This window comes from Agelaius tricolor, unplaced genomic scaffold (genome assembly GCF_023055355.1).
Source record: "Agelaius tricolor isolate 1412-34295 unplaced genomic scaffold, bAgeTri1.0.p SCAF_1, whole genome shotgun sequence".
NCBI classification, from domain to species: Eukaryota; Metazoa; Chordata; class Aves; order Passeriformes; family Icteridae; genus Agelaius; species Agelaius tricolor.
The window spans coordinates 100,837,018-100,857,624 of NW_027269261.1; the positions used below are offsets into that span (position 1 = coordinate 100,837,018).

General features: G+C 38.6%; 1 protein-coding gene across 8 annotated transcripts in view; it reads left to right on the plus strand.

The window, feature by feature from the left end:
• Nucleotides 1-217: 217 nt before the first annotated feature.
• KHDRBS2 (KH RNA binding domain containing, signal transduction associated 2) overlaps nucleotides 218-20,607 on the plus strand; it is a 338,979-nt gene continuing 318,589 nt past the window's right edge. For all 8 annotated transcript variants that reach the window (XR_011682012.1, XR_011682011.1, XR_011682015.1 and 5 more), the window contains exon 1: nucleotides 218-546. Coding sequence is in view for 1 of the 8 variants with exons in the window: in XM_071445617.1 (XP_071301718.1) it covers nucleotides 456-546 (91 nt within the window). In the remaining 7 variants the exon portion in view is untranslated. The remainder of the gene's footprint in view (nucleotides 547-20,607) is intronic.

Consider the following 20,607-nt stretch of genomic DNA (forward strand, 5'->3'; position numbering starts at 1 on the left):
ACACAGACACAGACACAGACACAGACACAGACACAGACACACGGAGAGAGGGACAGACAGAGAGCCAGACGCCCGCGGGCCCCCGCCTGGCGACAGCCAATGGCGTGGCGAGTCTGCCCCCGGCTGTGTGCAGCCGCCAATGGGAGCAGTGGGGGCGGGGCCCGGCTGGCTCCGCCTCCCTATTTAAGGCCGCGGGTGGCCGCGGGTCGCTCAGTGGCGGGAGGAGGAGGCGCGGGGGCGAAGGCGCGCGAGCAGCGGCGCGCGGCGACCCGCGCACGTGCCCGCCCCCGCGCGGCGCGAGGGGAAGGCGGAGGCGGGGCCGGGGCAGCGCCCGCCGCGGGAGGGGCGGCGGCACCTGCGGGGCGGCCCCGGCGCGGCCAGCGGCGAGCGGGCGGCCGAGGGCGCGGAGCGGCGAGCCCGGCATCCCGCGCAGCCCGCCCGGCGTGCCCGCGGCCATGGAGCAGGACAAGTACCTGCCCGAGCTGATGGCCGAGAAGGACAGCCTGGATCCCTGCTTTGTTCACGCCATGCGCCTTTTGGAAGACGGTGAGGCTCCGCTCCGCGCTCCCCCGGCCGGGGCGCTCCTCGCGGTCGGCGCTCGGCGGCCGCGGCCGATGGACACGGAGCGAAATCGGGTTTCCGGGCGGGCGGGACCCGGCCGCGCGTGGGCTCGGGGCGGCGGCGGTTCGGGGCGCTCGGAGCCGCCCGGGGCCGCGGCGAGGGACCCGTCGGGCAGCAGCCCCCGGCGGCGGCGGCAGCAGCAGCAGCAGCGGGTGCCCCGCTCCCCGCCCGCCCGCCCGCCGTGCGCCGGCTCTGCCGCGGCTGGGTCGGCTCTGCGGGAAGCGCTCCCCTGGCTCCCGGGCTCACTTACACAAAGACAGATGCTGGCGTTTCATTACACTCGTTATATCCTGTTTTCCACGCTAAAGTAATAAGGTTTATATGGTAATACTATTATGCCGTTAATGCGGCGCTGTTATAGTCGAATGCGCGATGTCAGACATTGATTGGATATGGCTTATCAATTTCATGACAGTTTCATCCAGAACATGATGATTTCCTCTTGGTTTTGCGCGGAGATCAGAGCACACTGGTTATAACATTTGGTTACTCAGTGTAATTCGCCCTGCTTTCCTTGCTTTAGTTGGAGCAGAGTTTTAGTTGGACCTAAGCTAGGGGTTCTTTAGAAAGTTTATCATTTAGTCTCTCTTTTAATAACTGCTCAATATAGTGGTTGAGTGAAGACCTCGTGGTACAGAGTTTCAACTTTTGCCAAAGTATAATCCATTAAGTTCCTCTTATACATGTTTTTATTCTTATATTCTTAATAGTCTTTTTAAAAAACCCTGTTAAACTTGGAACCTAATGTTGAAAAGAAGTGTAAAGAATGATGCATAAATCAAGATAACCTATCAAGCTCTCAAATGAGATTAAAGCAAAGAAATGTAAGGTCAGGCCCTTGAGAGTCAGTCACACATTAAAACAAGCTCACATTCAGCGGTGACAAATAATTTCCCAAGTTCTGTTTATGACTTAAAGAAAATCATAACTAATTCAGATTTACCATGCTAAGCATTAAGTGTTTTTTCTCTGTCAGCACTTTTTATATTGTCTTTCCTTAATGTATGTTCTATTGATTGTGAATGAAGATATCGAGTCCAGGTTTTGTTGGAGTGCTTCTGTTTGATAGCTTTAAAATTCATACTGAATTTCAGTATGAATATAGAGCCATTTAGTACTCTTTTGTCATAGCTGCCTTGCTGCTAAAGAGGCAGCCATGCTGCTTTTTACAGTTGTTTTTTTTTCTAATAATCATATTATAAACAAAGTCCTTATTTCTTAGAGGAATATATTTTTTGAGCCTTGCAGTTCGATCTTTTCCCAGAGGGGGGAAGTATCCACTGAGAGTGTGTGTGCGTATGTCTGGGAAAGGAGGAAAATGCAGGAAGGACAAAACCGAAAGTAGGCAAAGAAAAGTAAAAAAAAAAAAAAAAAAAGAAAATAAAATTGGTTTTTCTAGGCATCAAGTTCATGTAGAAGTTGCATTTTGAGCAACTGTGGGATTGAGTAAATGAACAGTTTTCTCATTCCTTCTTAACATAAGTAGGATTATACATTATTTCACTAGATTTTTTAAAAGATGAAGGTGAGTTGTCTGAGAGAATGCTAATGTCAGATTCACACCAGGTACCTGGCATTATCCTTCAAAACACCATCTGTCAAGCTTTCTAGAGATTTGTTTTACAGTCTAACATATGATGGCTGTTAAAACACTTAACCATGGTTAGAATGTTATTACTTAAGAAAATTACAATTAATACACTGGTTGCTGCTGGGTATAAATACAAAGGAAATTTATAGAATGGGCAGAATTTCTTTTTTGGGTGACAGAAGAAAATGGGATCCTGCAAGGATCTCTGTAGTAGTGAATAATTTTTAGGTTATGTTCATGATATAAAACATTATTTCCAGACTCTGGATTTCTGTTCTTTAGAATGTAATGTACAATCAGCTTCATCCATAATGATGCCAGCCAGGTGCTCTTTTTGTGGCGTCCTAAGCATTTTTGATTGCCAGTACATTTTGTATCAAATGCACAAGTGTAGATTTGCTGTGGTGCTCAGAGCCTCAAGCATTCACTCTGACTTGAAGGTGCTGTGTTGTTTCATGTTGGCTGCTAAAACCTGAGGTTGAGAACAGTTGTGTTGCTGTGAGAAACCGCAGAAGGGCACACAAGCAATAAGTATTCCAGAAAAATGCTTCTGATTTGCAACAGTGGATTTACTTGTAAAGATAAGACTGCCCATTTTCCCCCAATAATTTCGTTTATTTGTTTGATTCTGTTGCATAGGGTTTTTTTTGTTCATGTGTTTTGGTGTACTTAACCAATATTAAAACCAACATATTACTTATGTTTCAGTATGTAGGTCTGTGTCCTTCAGGTTGACCTGTGTCAGATGCATATTTCAATCAGTAGCTATTTATCCCTCACCATTAAGGGATGACTAGGACTTACTTTAGCCCTTACCTGGGTCTGGTGAAATCCCCAGAAAAGGGACATTTCCTTTGGCAGAGTATTTGCATACTTACCAAACAGCATAAAGAGAGGTGAGGAAAAAGGTACAAGTGGTGTTTAAATACAAGGTGTGGAGACAAAATCCAATTTCTTTAAAAACCACTGTGGGAATCTGTTGTGGATTCTGACAATGAACTTAAGTCTCTGAATGGCCAATTTAGTGCCTTAATCAGGAGATACTTGGTTTCCCCATGGGTCATAGCCTGTTTCATGTAGAAGTAGATCCTACATGACGATTGTACTATTAGCAATTGAAAAGTCATTAGTAAGTCATCTCCTAGAAGAACTTGTGAGTGGCTGGTGATATTTGTCTCAGCCTAAGTTTTTTAAAACTTTTGCAATCTGCATTGAACATACGCACTCTGAGAATATAATCCATTCAGTAATGAAAATTAAAAAACTTTTAATTGTAATAGGTAGTTGAACTCTAAAGAAAAGGCAATGGACTACTGGAAAGGGCTTTTCTGTATCAAGTGAACTGTTTTGTGTACTAGGCTGTTATAAGAGCTGGAAGAGTGTCCCTGTTTCATGTATAGCTTTAAACTATTTTACTCTATACTGGTTAACAGTAGTTATTTTCTCAGGTGGGATTGTTCTGCTTTTAGTCAGGAGATGTCCTGATAAATGTATGAGGTCAAGTAATGCTTGGTTAGATAAAAAAATGTCAAAAGTGAAGAGCATGTTCTTGAGCAGTACCTTTTTTACCCAGCTTGTGCTTATACTGCAGCACAGCTCTCTCCAGAGCTCCAGAGAGAATGGAGAGCCTCTCTGTTCTAGTGCTGCTCCCTGCCATGAAAGCTACCAGCTCCTTATATGTGTTACTTTAGCATGTTTGTAAATATTTATTACTTTCTGTAAGATGTCCGTGGTTATAAATACAAAAATAAGTGTGTCACTTTAGCTGTGGAGGGCTGGATGACATAGAAAGATACAACCAGTTGGATAGTTCAAAACTGGTTTTATATCAGCATTCCATTTAATAGGCTGAAATGTCAGCTAATTGTCTGTGTACTTTCTGGGGTCAAGCAAATTATATATATATGTATGTGTATATATATATGTGTGTGTGTGTATGTCTTTATTTATATGTGTGCAGCTTTAGAATATCTTGCTTAGTGTTTTCTTACCAGCTCTGTGTTTTGTAATATAAACATAAAAGAAAAAGACCTATTGGAAAGAGCTGGCCAAAGTAAGATCATCTCTCCCCATGGAAATATCAGCATTACTAGGGTAATGATGTAGCTAATTTCTCTCTTTTATAATGACAGTGCAATTGACCTCAGAATTTCAGCTGGCATTCTGAAGGCAATGAGAATCAGACCTTGAGTTAAGTCCCTTGATCATTCCATGTGGCATAGCAGAGTTTGTTAAACCTCCAAGTTGTGTAAATTAGGCTCATATAGCTCAGCTATCATCCACATACAGGCTTCTTGTAGGACAGGACCTGATTATTCAAAACATTAGTCTTTACACTGAGCATTAATTAGTAGGGTCTCTCATACAAGCCTGCAGTAGTAGTTCTAGCGAGTAGAAAACTGTTGACATAATGCAAGTTTATTTTGTCTTATATTCAGGATTTCATCTAATACATTGTCATATGTAGGTTTGGGATTTCTTTGGACTGTTGCAGATTGATTTTTCTTTTTATATAGGAATGCAACTTTAGTTCATAAGTTTGTGTTTCTGTTAAAAACCTGGGATAATAATAAGGTTGTTGTATGAAAATTATTTGTCTTGGAAATACAGAATGTGACAATCATTTCCTTAACCCTAGATGTGAAAGGCTGTTGATCAAGCCTATGACTTAATAAAACCAGGCCTCTGATATTTTTTAATTTTTATCATTTTTTTCATTGAAAACTACTTGTGAAAATATGCTTGCAAATTTATGAGTTCACTTGTCTCAACAAGCTTTTCAGCTAAAATGAGATTAATGTAAATTTATACAATAATATTAATCTGTGAGTGGTCACTGTTCTGCTTATTGTTTACTTTATTCCTGATGTTTACATCAGGTGAGAAGAAATCTGTATTCACAAAATAGTTGGTATTAATCATTGTTTGCTTTGCTGTCTCAAGAAATGCACTGTAAATTCCCAGTAGATTGACTCAGGAAACATGCTAATATTCAGAGCGTGTATTTTAGGTACCTTGGTTTCATTAGAAACTAGATTTGTATTGATCATTTGGAGCCTTTTCAATAGAAAGTGCAAACTCTAGATGAATACAAGATACTTAGGATTTTTATAAAGTAGTGATGTGCTAGGCATTATGGACTTGGTTCAAAGCTGACTAAAGTTAATGGGAATCTTTCTGTTGCCATTAGTGGGCTATCAGGCAGTCCTTGTAGTACAAATATGATCTATTGACTGGTATAGCCAATAGGACATGCTTTTGCCTTGCAGAATGTAATGCAGATGAATCCCAAGTGATAACCAGATTTATGGAAAACAAAATATTATAAAATGTTAGAATGAGTATAACAAAGCAAATGTTATGTTTATCTTGACCCCAGCTTCTTAGTCTTAAAAGGCATTCTTGCTTCAGAGGAGAGAAAAAAAGAAATGATAGATGTGATTTAAAAAATAAAAATAACAAAATTCTTTCAGACATCTGAAGCCACTTAGGACCATTTGATCTGTGATCTTAGAAAACATGTACTTTGAAACACAGTAAATTGTTTTGCAAAGAGGCAACAATATGAGTGCAGTAATTGAAGTTTAGATTCTGATTTAAACTCTGGTTTAAAATAAAAGGTGTTTTTCTCTTTAAATAGTGCTGTTTGAATCAGTGGGGCTGCTAAAGGTGCAATTTAGTGCAAATAGCAGAATTTAGTACTAACTGTTGAAGGGAAGGTCAAAGGTATTTGCTGAGGTTTATCTGGATGCCCAGAGCCTCATCAACAAAGTGCTAGTTTTTTGGCAATGTGAATGTTTTCCTTGAAGAAGAATATTTTTCACTTGTCCTGGGAATTTTTTTAGTAAATTTATGTCATATTTAGTCTCCATGGTGTGTACATTCAGAGTGTAACTGCTCTAACTGTCCAGCTCTCTTCCTCTATACCTTGAAGTAAGCATTTTAAAATTCAAGATTTTGGAGACTTGTTAATATTTGCGGTTAGTACCAAGAGAACGCAGAATACCTGGACAGCTGAGTAGAACATTCCTGTCAACTGTTGACTTCCTAAGCCCTGGACACCTGTGTAATGTGTAGAATAGAGTGGCCATTCCTAACCAGGAGGTGGCATGATTGGGCTCCACATGCCAAAATAGAGCTTCGTATCCTGGCACCTTCTGGGAAAGGGCTAGTCAGGGCCAACAGATACATCCAATTCTTCTTCACTGGATGTATGCTTTTCTCATTTAGGCAATATGCAGACAGCACATACTGACAGCAAGATGTGCTGGAGCATGCTAGGCTATTTAGTAGTCTATAAAATCTGATATGATCAGCAGTGATCTGTGCATGAGTCTTCCAATAAAGGCTAAAACATCATCCTAACCCACCAGAGCAGTGCCATGAGAGTGAAACAGTTCCTCCATGACACAAGGACACAGGATTCAGGCTCGAACTATGAGAGGTCTCGGGCTTTACTTTAGAAGACATAAATGTCACTGCTGTTTGGTAGTTCTTCTCCAAGGTTTATTAAAATGGGAATATGTTTAACCTTTCTGTGCCTTGTAGCTGTACTGTAGGCCACACAAGCTGCTTTTATGAAATAATTGTTTTCTGGATTGGCAGGGTCGCTGCAGTCACCTGGTGCCTCAGTTCTGGGTTAGAATGCCTTTTCAAAAATAAGCTGTTTTAACTGTTTCAATTAAATCTCTTTTCTCCAACAAACTGCTGAATGTGGAGGAAAATTCAGTGTTGTCACAGCTAATCTTAGAATATACAACTGTCTTTAAAATATTTTGTGATTAAATAGTAGGAGGAGTGTTTTCAGCAGGGATTTGAGGTGTTAAGAAAGCATACACAACAGAAAAAAAAATCAGTTTTGCAGGTGGACTCTGCTAAGCATTGTGAAGGTATGCATTCATCTTTTCTTCACCCTGAATTTTTCAGTCCTTGGATGGGTATCAGTGCACTACATCAGAGTAAGCAAGGAAGCAGATAGTTTTAAAAATCAAGTGTGTCAAGTATAGAACTTTACTGATGCTGCAGTTTAATCTTTGGCTGTATAAGCAAATAAAATTGTGCAGTCTGACCAGAAAAATGGAAAAGCTTAAAGCTCGTGTAAAGATCTGATGTGCATAGTACATGGAGTGTTGGCTTGTACTACATATCTTCAGTGAATACATTCTAAAACTCCCATCTGTAAGATATAGACTGATGCTGAATTTCATTCTAATCTCAAATCTCATTTGAGATCTCGACGTGAAAAGACCTTCATAAGAAATGTGTAGTATTCTTATTACTTTTGGTACAAAATTATTCTTTTTAAAATTTGCAAGCGGAAATAATCCTGCTTATTACAGTCCTCTGTAAATCCTGTCATATTTTAATTAGAATCCTGCTGGAAATGAGTACAGCTATTTCCTTATCCTAAAAAGGGCTGAAACTAATAAAAACTAGAAGAATTATTTAAGACTTCCAGCAGATTAAAAACCTCCAACTCCCCCACCCCCCTCAAAAAAAAATAAAATCCTGAAATAATGTATGCCTGTTCTTGATTCCACAACCTTTGCTGTTGAAAGGGAATTTTTTAGTTTGAATACTGAAAAAATTATCAAGTGAAACTTCTAATAATGCTAATATGGCAATTTTGAAGATCATCCATGCTTAGTTAAGATGGTATAGAGTTTTGAGGGTCATATATGGTTGCATATGATATAACCAAAGACATCTTAAAATCGTCAAATGCTCTGCTTGCACTGGGCGTTCCTGTTTATTGTCCTTGGGTTAGCATGATGCAAAGGCTGAGAGACCCAGGGCAGGTCACTGCTGTTCTGGAATTTCTCTGCACCTGCTGAAGTGCTCATCAGTTATTCTAGCATCTATCCCTTGATGTAAGGGTTACACTGACAGATGTAGAAAAAAGTCAAAAGCTTTTGATTCATATAATACTTCAAATTCTGGCAATCAATATAACTATTGGAAAAATAATACTATGTGCTAGTCTGTAGATTTATCAAAACATGCATTCCTCTTTGCTCTGCTTTAGATCTGGAACAGAATGTGTATTTGTTTTGTAGTTAGAAGCATTTTGGCTTTGCTAACGAGTAAAGGCAGGTGTGTGTCTTCAGCAAAAGCAAAAGTAGGGGTCACAGCCCCTGACTCATAATCAGTCAACTTCCAAAGAGCAGCACCGCAAATCAAGGAAAAACAGTTTTCCTAAGAGGTATGAGCACTGGAGAAAGAAAACAAATCCCGTAGTTCAATGTTCCCTGGGATGTAAGTGTATGTTTCAAAGCTCTTTCAAATACTTGAAGTTAGAGAGCTTGTCATCAAATCAGGGACTGTGTGCGTGTTTTAAAATGGCTTTTCAGTATTAAAAAATTGAGTTAACTTACCTCTCCCAGTGCACATTTTTGTCTCTGTGTTTCTGCTAATGTAGGCTCATATTGCTGATTTTTCTAAATATTTCTAAGCAAACTTGTTTGTTGCATTTTGTCTTTTTTGAGATTGTGGAAAGAACATTTTTGGTATTGTTAGGAGTTGCTCTGAGGTCAGAATGTGAGCTCTAGCTGGGGAAAGAGTGAGACATTGTTCTTCCTAAATACTTAGAACTACACTGATTTGCTGTGGCTATGGAGCTGTTCCCTTGACTTTCCCATTTTAACTTAAACTGATTTTTCTCCAGTTCTTCTGAAAGGAGCAGCACCAAATTTAAGTGACTTACTGTCTCTTATTTTGTTGTTTGAAGGGCAGACCAAGGACTGATGAAATAAATTCCAGGAGACCTTTCTCCTTCCTGCCTTCAGATAGCTGTTCAACAGGAAAATGCAGAGTTAGTTTTGGTAAATGATGCTTATTATCCTGGTGTCTCCATAGGGCTGTAGAACTATCTAATTAGCTTTTATGTTTGCACAGGTACAAATGTGCAATTATTTCACTAATACATGTGTGCAAGGTGATAGGATTTAACTCATTGTAAAATTTGAAATAACATCCTCCTCATATTTGTAGATCCAAGTAAATGAATGAATTATATCAATTTATTTGTGCTCAAAAGCTATTGGTGGGTAATCTGCCATGCCCAGTTCTTATATTGCATGGACTCCTTTTCCTGATAATACACTCCTATTTAAAAAGATCATTCTGTCTTTGTAAATACAATATTGCAGAATGCCCTGATTCTCTGATTTTTTAGGGGGTGTCCAGATGCTGTTGCTGCTGTTAAAGGAGTGGTTGGTTTGTTCTTTACTTGCTGCAAATGGTTTACTGTGAACACCAACAGATCAGGTTATGCATAAGTCTGTGAAGAAGGTTTTTGCTCATCAGTGTCAAAGGGGTCCAAGGTCAGCAGTGAATGTGGGAAAACAGTTGTTCATGTTACCTATTTTGTTGCTCTTCTTTTTCTGAAGACTAAACTGGGAGGTAACCTGGAAATACAGTAGTTTATGTTGAGTTGTGCATGACAAAAAGATGTTCATGCAGAACCAGCTTGCTAGAATGCACAAACCATCTGTTCAGCACAAAAAGTCTCATGCTGCTCCAAAGTGTGTGAATAATCTGGAATGATATGTCAGATGCAAGGGGGAAGAGAGGACTAAGTTTTTGCTAGCAATATTTTGATATAATGCCTTTTTTAAGGAATGTTTGTACTGTAAGCTTTCCAAGTGCTTCTTGTGGTGGAAGTGGGAGATGTTTTCAGCATAAAGTGGAAATGGAGCAGCTTGGTTTTGACACAAAGCAGGAACTTGATGTGATTCTGCATCCATCTAAACACTTAAGCTGTCCTGATTTGGAGGCAAATAGAAAATAATTAGAAGCTGCAATGAATTGTAAATATTACTAACATGGAAGATCTCAGTTGCTGTTTAGTATAAAACTGGGGGAATCACTGTAACATAGATTGTTGTGTTTATTTACTGGATAATTTAACACATATGTAGAGATGGCAGACACCTAGGGAGTCCCTCTGAAGGCATGCAATACAACAGTATCAAACTGTAATTCTAAATAGAAGCTTTTATGTAATTCTTAACAGAAGCTTTTCAGAAAGAATTGATTTCGTGTAATTTTTTTAAATAGACCAACAGCATTTTCAGATGCTTATTATACTACTTTTATCTATGTTTTATCTGTCTGAATCAAACTTAACTAAAAGGTTCCTGAAGTCCTCACTTAATGTTCAGTATTTTGTGTTTGATGGATGTGTGAATGAGAGGAACTAAATTAGGGATTTGGGGCAAGGTTTCTCTTTTTGCTACTCGATTGAAAATAACACATTTTTTCAGTGCATTCCAAAAATACATTCTTGACTCCTAATTCTATTGCATAGGTGGCTTCTGGGATTTCTGCCAACAGATACAGAGGACAACATCAAAACCTTTCCCAAAGCTTAAAAAAATAGTATTAAGAGCTTTATCCTATCCCTCCATTGGAAAATTGTTTTATTATGGTTTATAACTTAAAAAGTTTTGCTAAGTAACACAATACTGGTTAGTAAAAGCAAGTTCTCTGAACTCTGAATCTGTGGAGAGGATCTGCATTGTATTGCTTCTGCCTTCAGCTTCACTTTGTGCATGCTGCTGGTATTGCTATCAAATTGATTTTAAGTTTTCAATGACTAAAGTGTTTTTGAGCTGATCACTTGCCAAGACATGAAGTTTTAGCACCATCTTTGTTCATTAATTCAGTATTGGAGGGTATAATTTCAATCATTACAAATTTCAGTGTGGCCCCGTGTTTGTCCTAGGAGCTTTCAGTCCAGACAGCAACTCACTATCCATTTCTTTCCATTGGATAAGTGAGTTAAAGTAAAACTGTCTCATAACGTGTGAGACATCTCTATTGCCTATAGTAGTCTATAGGGTGCTTTTTCATCTGGCTGACAACAGGCCCTCAGGAATTTTGTCCCTCATTTGAATACTGAGTAGTATAAAGGCCATAAGCTTGTGACCTCTGAATTCTATAACTTCCCCATCTCTCATGATTTAAATGCTTATAGCCTGAGGTGCATGGACTGGGAAGGGATGTTTGGTCCAGAGGCAAGTCTCAGTACTGCTGAGATAATGATCTTACTGTAAGAGTTATTCTGAAAGAAAAATAGTACCATTTTACAGTACCAATTTATTGGAGACCTTTAAAAAGGAGTTTTCAGATGCCAGCTAATCTCAGCTATCATAACATTATTGCTATCACTAAGAAAAATACTTGACAACTGCAGGGGAGAAAAAGTCAAGTCTTTGATGTCCATTTGTGTTCATTTCTAAAGGGATATCTTTTAGCTATTTACTGCGACTTGACAAACAACCAGTCATTAGAAAACATGGGTATTGATGTTCAGAGTTAATTTTGAGATTGTTCTCATGTGTCTGAATTGAGGTATTACTCATGTTGAAGCCTATTATTTCTGTGTGGAACTTTGGAAGTAATCCTGTGGTGTTGGTAAATTGCACAAACATCAGACTGAGGGATGATGCAGCACGTGCCTTTTTGAGAAAATCTGGGAAGACATGTTTGAGGAATAATTACTGCTAGTAAAGAAAGGTTTTCTTTAGAGGCTGAAATGCATCATTTCTTTGGTTGTTGGTATTGCTTCATTTGAAGTGCTTGAATATCCCATGCCCACTGACCATCTTTTCTGGGTGCCATCTATTCCATGGTTCCTCACTCAATGGTCCTGTTGGGTACAAATGCCCTCTAGTGCTTTTTCCCCAGGAACTGGATGTATGGAAGCTTGTTCCTTAAGCTACAGAGTGGACCTGGGGGAGGGGGAAGGGAAGTCATAGCATCTCCTACTTTATATGTACAGGTGCATCATAAGTCGCTCAGTCTTTTGCACCCTGTAGTGAGGATCTTGCACCTGGAAGTTTGTAATTAATTTTACTTTCTTTTTATTGTTCTTTTTCATAATTCTTTTGCTTTCCCTTTTGTGAATTGTCCTATGTCATGTGATGCCACTGTCTTACTTGGATTACAAGCTATAGGAGGTAGGTCTGAAGTGCTGTGTCAGTATATGGTGGTAGTACAGGTGGTAGTAAGTTTGTCAGGAAACTTATCACTGCAGAACACAGTTGCCCATAAATGCCATCCTCAAGCCTTGGATTCTGTCCTGGAGATGCCTCCTACCCAAGTGTCACCATTCATATTATCTGCTCGTTCAAAGTTTCAGTTCAGTTGGTCTCTTGCCTGTGGAGATATCCATGAGTGAGCTTTCCACTGCCATCTTTAATAGGTTTATTTGCTTTGGTAACCCTTGGTCTTTTCCAGTTAAGTATGAACCTATGATTTCTCCATCCTTTCTCTCAGTTAATTTATTTAGAAATTATTGATTTCTCTTCAAATGTACCAACCAAACATCCATGCATCCTGGTCTAGATAGGAAGGCCTTCCTGCCCAACAGAGTCTAGACTGCACTGTTCTTTGTTTTGCAGAATAATCCAGTTGTTCTTAATATACCTCTTAGAACAACCATGACATCTTCTAGGCATTTCTTAAATAACAAGCTGCTTCTGCCCCCTTCTGATTTTGTTCTAGTTTTTGTGTACCCACACATGCTGTTCTGATTTCAACAGATGTCAAACACATTAAGTTGTAAAACATATATCTTATTCATTCTTTTCATCATTTGTCTTTCCTGTGTTTCCAGGCATGAGGTAATGGTAACCACCTGCATGCCTATCAAATGCACTTTTTAAAAACCAGCATCCTGTGTTTTTTCAGGTTAAACACACACTGATATATTTTAATTATTAATTTACATGGTTGCAGCAAAGAAAACTGATAATAGATTGGAAGGACTGTAGGAAATGAAGGGAGAATGCTGGGCTGGATATTATTAGTTTGGTTTTTAGAAAACAAAAATCTTTGAGCAGAGGAAACCACCATGTGTCTAAGGCACCAGAGTTTAGTTGAATGAATTCCCTGAAGAGCAAGTAAGTCCATGTGAATTGAATTGTGTGAATAAGCACTATTTAAAGAAAAAAAATCTACAGAACTTCAAACCTCTTGATTGGTCATTGCCTGAGTTATCATTAAACAGCTATTAAAGGTTGGGATAATAGAGGAGACAATATGACTGAGATAGACAAGCTAGAAAATTAAGTTTGAAGTAACTGGAAAGGAAGCTGGTGTAAGAGTACAAACATGAAGGAAGTATTCCAGCATGTAGCTGGAATAAATAACAAGAGAAAAAGTGAGAACAGGTGAGAAAGTTGAGGGATCCTCATACGGCCATTTGCAATCATGAAAGGCTGCAAAAGATTTTGTAGCAGCAAAGTCTAAGGACAAAACCAGGGTTTCAGTAAGATCACAGAAGCAAGAAGGTGGTTTCATGTGTATTGTAGTATAATGCTTTGGAAGCTACAAGAAGGAAGGGACCCACACTGGAGCAGTTTGTAAGAACTGGAGCCTGTGGGAAGAGCTCATTTTAGGAAAGGTCATGGAGGGCTGTCTTTCATGGGAAGGACTCCATGCTGGAACAGGGGAGGTGTTTGAGGAGTCCTTCCCCTGAAGAGGAAGAAGTGACAGTCACAGCCTCTTGCTTTGGCCTTGGGCTCTCAGAGCTCAACCTGTGGCTCCCACTGCAGCTGCTCACTGAGATACTGGCACTGAATGGATCCCTCCACAAAAATTAAGACTGGGAGGAAGGAAGGGGTTGGAAGGGGAAGATGATTTTAAGGTTTGGTTTTATTTCTCATTATTCTTCTCTGATATAATTGATAATAAATTCAGTTAATTTCCCCAAGTCAGGTCTCTTTTGCTGGTGTCAATAAATAGTGATAGAATCCCTCCTTTTCCTTATCTCAACCTAGGAGCCATTTGCTGCATTTTTCTCTCCCCTGTCCAGCTGAGGAGGGCAGTAATAGAACAGCATTGGTAGTCAATCCAGCACATCTCATCCATTTCAGTCCAGTAGTCTGCATTCATCTGGAAGCCTCCTTTGAAATGTTTTATTTTGTTAGCACTTGATTTCCTGCATTGTAATTTCTTCTAATCTTCAGTAGCTTTGTTGGTCATTTTAACGTATTTTTTTGAAACTCTTTTTTAATGCATTATCTGGTCTTACCTTGAAATGCTTTTTTGTTTAAGTAGAAAAAAGTTTTCATCAGTGTGTTTATATCAGCTACAGGCTGTCTGGTTACCATGGTTGGTGTAGGATATATACTGCTTTCTATTATCTTGAGAGCAAGGCTACATACAATGTTATATTGATTCACTGTTGTTGGGGAACCAAGAATTAGCAAGTGAGCAAAGTAAGCAAAACACAAGCAGAACATTAACCTTTTGGAATAATAAGGGAATATGAAAGATTTACAGACAACATACTTGCTCAGAGAATAAGCAGATTAAAATGGGATACCTACTAATAAAATTTTGCTATTGCAGTACTGTAAAGTTGTTTCTTTTTAACAAGAGTGTGCAGAAATGCTGGGCAGCTGAGTTTGGGACTTTGTAAGCATCACAGGAACAAAGTGAGTGGAATGAGATGACAGAAATGGTGATGCTGTTCTGAGACAGCATCTTGAGGATTAAATTCCAAGAGACCTGTGCACCGCTGTGTGCACTCTAAAGAGGGTGTTCCTTACTTATGGACTACTGCAAGTCTTCTGACCAAATAAAGCATTATTGGCTCTAACATGCCATTTAGGACTCTCATACTAATCTAGGTGGATGGATACAGAAAGGCAGTGGTGTAAGCTTTACCAAGAACCCAAACACGGAGTGGCTGCGCCTGGTTTTTCTTGCTCAGATAAACTGTGCTGCAGAATTGAGTGCCCCAGTTTGCTGACTACACATTGTGGATGCCTGCTTTGTGGGATCTCTGCTGTCCTCCAGCATATAATTTTCTGCTAAGAATGAGATCATTAGAATTAGAACGAGATAATTTTCTGCTAAGAATGAGTGTTGTTCAATTCTGTTCATTTGACGCCTCAACTCTGTCTCCAGGTTCAGCAATGCTAAATGTTAACAAAGTGCAGCAGCTTGAAAAATAGTTTTTTATTAAAACTAACACAGGTTGGAGTTGCATTAATCTGTAGTGATGATCATATTAGCCAGCTGTGTGCCTTTTCCTGTTTGGCATTGACTCTTCATATTCAGTTTCTTTTTAGTTTTGCTATTACAGTATCTTGACTTCTTTACCCTGGAGTTCTTCCTTGCAGGAAGCAGACCAGCATTCTATATCTAGTGTTTTATTTTAAAAACATATTATGTCTCTTAAGGCATGATGGGCTGCATGAAGTGTTTAATCTGCCACTTCCCGGCTCATGTTTTGCTTATGACTTATACATTTAGATCCACAGCCAGCTGAACATGAGCCAGCTGTGTGCACTGGTGGCCAAGGAGGCCAAGGGCATCCTGGCCTGTATCAGGAATAGTGTGGCCAGCAGGAGCAGGGAGGTCATTCTTCCCCTGTATTTGGCAATGGTGAGGCCACACCTTGAGTGCTGTGTCCAGTTCTGGCCCCTCAGTTTGGGAAGGACATTGAGATGCTTGAGCGTGTCCAGAGAAGAGCAACGAGGCTGGTGAGGGGCTTGGAACAGAAACCCTGTGAGGAACGACTGAGGGAGCTGGGGGTGTCCAGCCTGGAGAAAAGGAGACTCAGAGGTGACCTTATCACTCTCTTCAACTCCCTGAAAGGTGGCTGTAGTCAGGCAGGGGTTGGTCTCTTTGTCCAGGCAGGAACTGACAGAACCAGAGGGCACAGTCTCAAGCAGTGCCAAGGAAAATATAGGTTGGATATTAGGAAAGAGTTTTTCACAGAAAGAGTGATCAAGTACTGGAATTGTCCTCCTGGGGAGGTGGTGGAGTCACCATCCCTGGATGTGTTTAAAAAAAGACTGGATGTGGCACCAGTGCCATGGTTTAGTTGAGGTGTTAGGGCATGGGTTGGACTCGATGATCTTGAAGGTCTCTTCCAGCCTTGTGATTCTGTGAATTCTGTGAATCAGATAATCAAATTGCTACTGAAAGTTCTTACAGCCAGCAAAGAAAGTCAAATGCAGTTATCTCAATGACACTTATAAATATTGGCCTCTTAACCCGAGCTTTTATTAACCTGGTAGATTATTGGTAGTCTAAAAGATAATTGCATTTTGAATAAGTCAAATGTCAGTTTTATGTTTTAAAAACTGTATTAGTAAAGCTCTGTTTGATCTTCAGCCTGAAAAATTCCCATTAAATAATCTCTAAGTCCACCAAAACAGTGGAAAGTTACAATTCTGAGATTAAATTAAGAGGAATTAAGAAAAAAAGACAGAATTTGAAACTATGGATATTTAAATTTTATTTACAGTTTTCTTATGTACAGTTATTTACAGTTATTTTTTTATTATTTATTATTATATAATTATATATATTTATATATTAATTATATAATTAATTATATATATTTATTATTATATGTTATATATATATATTCTTATTTACAGTTTTTTTATGTACAGTTTTCTTTCAAATTTAAATGTGGTACTGAAGCTTGATGGACTACTTAAAAATTCTGGATGTGCATGCAGTTTCATCCTAAAACATGAGTATATTATTGATAGAACTCTTACACAGTTAAACAAAATTAATTCCTAGCTCTTCTTATGGGGTTGGTCTCATTTTTGATGCATTGTTCTGAACTCAATTTTGTTAAACTGCGCCTTGGATTTTGCCAGTTGCAAAATCATCTTCAGTTTTAATAGAAGGAATGTATTTTACTAACATCTTCCTAGATATCCCATTGAAATCATGACATACCATAACCCTTCTAGAGTACTGGTGCAAGAAGGATTTTTAAGTTCAGTAGAAATGAACATTGTTCATCTAGACAATATGTGGTTTAAAAAGATGAAGTATTTTCAGGGGTATTTAGAAATTTGTTTGTTGCAAAAGCAGATATCCAATGATTTGTAGTAAGTCTGAGTTAGCAATTATTTGGTGTCTTTATAATGTTTAGCGATACTTTATTAATTTCTACTAACAATTTATAATTTTGTTTTGTTACTGTTTCCTTTTCTTCTGTTGAATGTTGGTAGTATTTTAGTCTATTCAGTGTTTTGAAATATTGAAAAATCTTGATTTTTCAAATGTACTTATTAGCAGTATTAGCATTATCTCAGCCAGTTTTCCAGGTCTTTTATAGTGATGTCTTCTCATCCTTTATCTTCCCCAAAGACTTCTGCCTCTGTCTGTTTGCCTTCCTCTTCTCATCTTTCCTCTTGCTGTGTTGCTAGCTGCCACAAAGCAGTTGTAGTCTCTTTGGTCCCTATTGCAGAAGCCCTCCTGACAGCTGAAGAAGTACAAGGATGTTTATCCAAACCAGAATCCCAACTGATACAGTGTCTGGACCATGCCACAGCAAGTGATCTGCCTTATGTGAAGCGAGTACAGTTTTAGTCAGGATTGTTTTCTTGAGCTTTGTGCCATGTCGTACCTTTATGAAATTAGTATAAATTCTATTATGTTTAACCAGTCTGAGAACTAAAAAATGATTGACCTAAGTAGTATTTAACCTAAAACTATTCCAAGATCTTTCATGTCTTAAGACTACCTTGCTGAATTAATAATTTTTTTTTAACAAAGGCTGCAAGAAAAGAGGAATTTATTAGCTCTGGGTTTCTTGATGTTATCTGTTATTATCTTTAATGTCCCTTTATGCTAATCAGAAATGTACTTAATAGTTTTTCCTTTAATTCCAGTGTAATCTAAAAGTGTGACTTGGTTTTTGGTAAAAAGGAGTGAATAGCACCATTTCTGAAACATATTGCTAGTAAAAATAAATTTACTTTGTAAGGATGAAAATACACCTGTGAATTAGTTGGTTTTGATGGTTTTATTCTTCTGAGGTCATTTCATGTATTTTAAAGCACAAAATTCTAGTATAAAGGAGAAGAAAATCTATAGTATTGGTCTAACATAGATGATGTAGTAATTTAAAATTATTTTTCTACCCAAATACAACTACTGTATTCTACAAATACATTTGTCTTAAAATTTTGAGAGTAGTGATGACTCATGAAAATTAGTCTTACAAAGATAACCCTAATAAGTAAAACAGATAGTACTTATGCCTTTTCCACCTGCTTTTCAGTGCCACAAAAGGTTTCCCTTCTTATTCCTAACTCTGTTGCCAGAATTTCACCAGCTCCCTCAGACTTTCAGTTGGTGTCTGTCTGTGTGTGTTCTCCACGTGGTCAATATTGATGGTTTTCCTACACTTAATGTTTCTTAAACAAGCAAATTATTTTAATTTTTATTTTAATTTTCCCCCAGGTTTTTTTCTGGAAACAGTGTGAGTATATGATGAAACTAAAAAATGGAGAAACAATAGTTAGCCAGACAGCTCCCAGAAACCCCACAGCAAATGGGTTCTGTATAAAGTTAGCACAGCAGATGGTATAAACTGGGCTAGTGCAGTGCAGTGGTCAATCACCAGCAAGTAAAGTAGAGTCTGCTTCCAGAGAGCAGTGGCATCTTGGCATAACTGTGCAGATATTGTAGCTCTTTGCTCCTAAACAGTTCTTCCTCAGGAGTCATACATATATTAGTTTGCTTGGAGGTAAAACTGCTGGCTTGCTTCTCTTCTGTGCTGCTTCAGCTCATTTCCAAGAATGACTGCCAGAGAAGGCCACTATTTCCTAATCTGCCAGGACCTGCAGAGGCATTTGCCTCTGCTCCAAGCCACTTTCTTTTATGTCAGTAGGCCAGAGAGATGCCAGTGAGGCAAACAAGCAAGCAAGCAACCAGAAAAATGCTGGACTGCTACCTCTAAGTACAACATGTCCCTTAGCTCATCAAGCACCTGTGAGAGTGAGGTCTGAGCTTCATTTTTTCTAGGAAGGAATCGATCCCAGTTTTAAACCTGATACTTGAATTGCACATGTGAATATTACCCTGATATTGTACTGAACAAACAGCTTTGAGAGTGTATTTTGATGTGGATGATCTCATTTGCAACACAGTAGTTCAAGATTGGCTATTAGTATATATGCTTTCTTTTTTGTTTTAATAATTTCCTAATTTTTGTGGAAGTAATTATCAGTCATTTAATGGAAGCTTGTATTGATGGTGTAACTATATATGTGTGTGTGTATATATATATATATTCACACACTCTATCTAGTTCTACACATATGCATACAGCTTTCTAGTTGTATATTGTTTCACTTTCACTTTGTGTTTCTCTAAACTGAGAATCAAAACTATTACTTCATAAAACATCTGACTGAATCAAATATTCTTTCTCTCTGTAGGAATACCCATATGAAATAAGGTAGAAGTGATTTAGATCTGGATAATGTTTCTCTAACTAGCCTTATTTAGTAGGTTATAAATTTCACAGGACAGACTTGACCTTTTACTATGTGTCTATGAAGTGTTATATATATTTAGAACATTATGCACATTTTAAATACTCTGAATCAAACCACTTATGAAAATGGAAGATTGGTAGAACACACTCTATTTCCAACCAGTAATTGTTAAAGATGACTGTAGTGTCAGTACTGTGATACTGTCCCTATGGGAGAAGGCAGGAGATAGTGAGTTACTGTCTAGGAGTTTTTTTGAGAATTTTGGGTAAGGTGAATATTATAATTAAAGACTGAGGAGCATGTTTGTGTAGTGTGATGCGAGAAAAGTATCAGAATTTCTCTAAGGAAGAGTCTTCTTTTTCAGTCTGTCAGAGTTCTTTGAAAAAAAGGTGGGTAAAGTACATAAAGGTTACCTGTCAGACATAATGTTCTAGGATTTTCACAAAGCCTTTGATAAGGTTCTTCATAGTAGGCTGCAAAGAAAATGAATAGTGACAGAGGAAGTAGCATACCTTAGGTATGGTTTAAAAAGGGATTATGCTGAAGACAACTGGAGAAGTAGTTTGCTTCTGAAATAGCAATATGACCAGAGTTAACACTGTTGATTGTGATGAAAGAGAAGATGCATGAGAGCAGAATTTCCTTATATGTGTAATTTCTGATTAGGTAGAGCTGTCCAGATCTGTATGAAGCTCCAGATTATAAATGTGATGCAGTAAGGTGCACAGAGATTTGGGTTACTAGCTTAATGGGTAAGGCTTTTTGGACAGCAGCCTGTCCTTTAGTGCGGTATTTAGGGCAGGATAAAGTATTACAGGAACAACTGTGTTTATTTAACTAACTGCTAGCAGAAAATAATTATAATGTTGTCAGAATATTTTACTTGGCATGGATGAGAAATGAAAATATGTTAATTTTATGGGAAGCAATTGGTGCATTTAGTCCTTTCACTTTAAACATCAGGAAGGGACAAAATGCAGTTAACTGCGTCATGACTGACTTGCAATGATTTATGAAAAAGCAGCTTTAATTTATTTTAAAGGGAGGTTAGAGAGTCAGAGAGCAGCCCAAATTGGAAGACACCTTGAAAGATTATCTGGTTTAACTTCTTGTGGGAAAGGG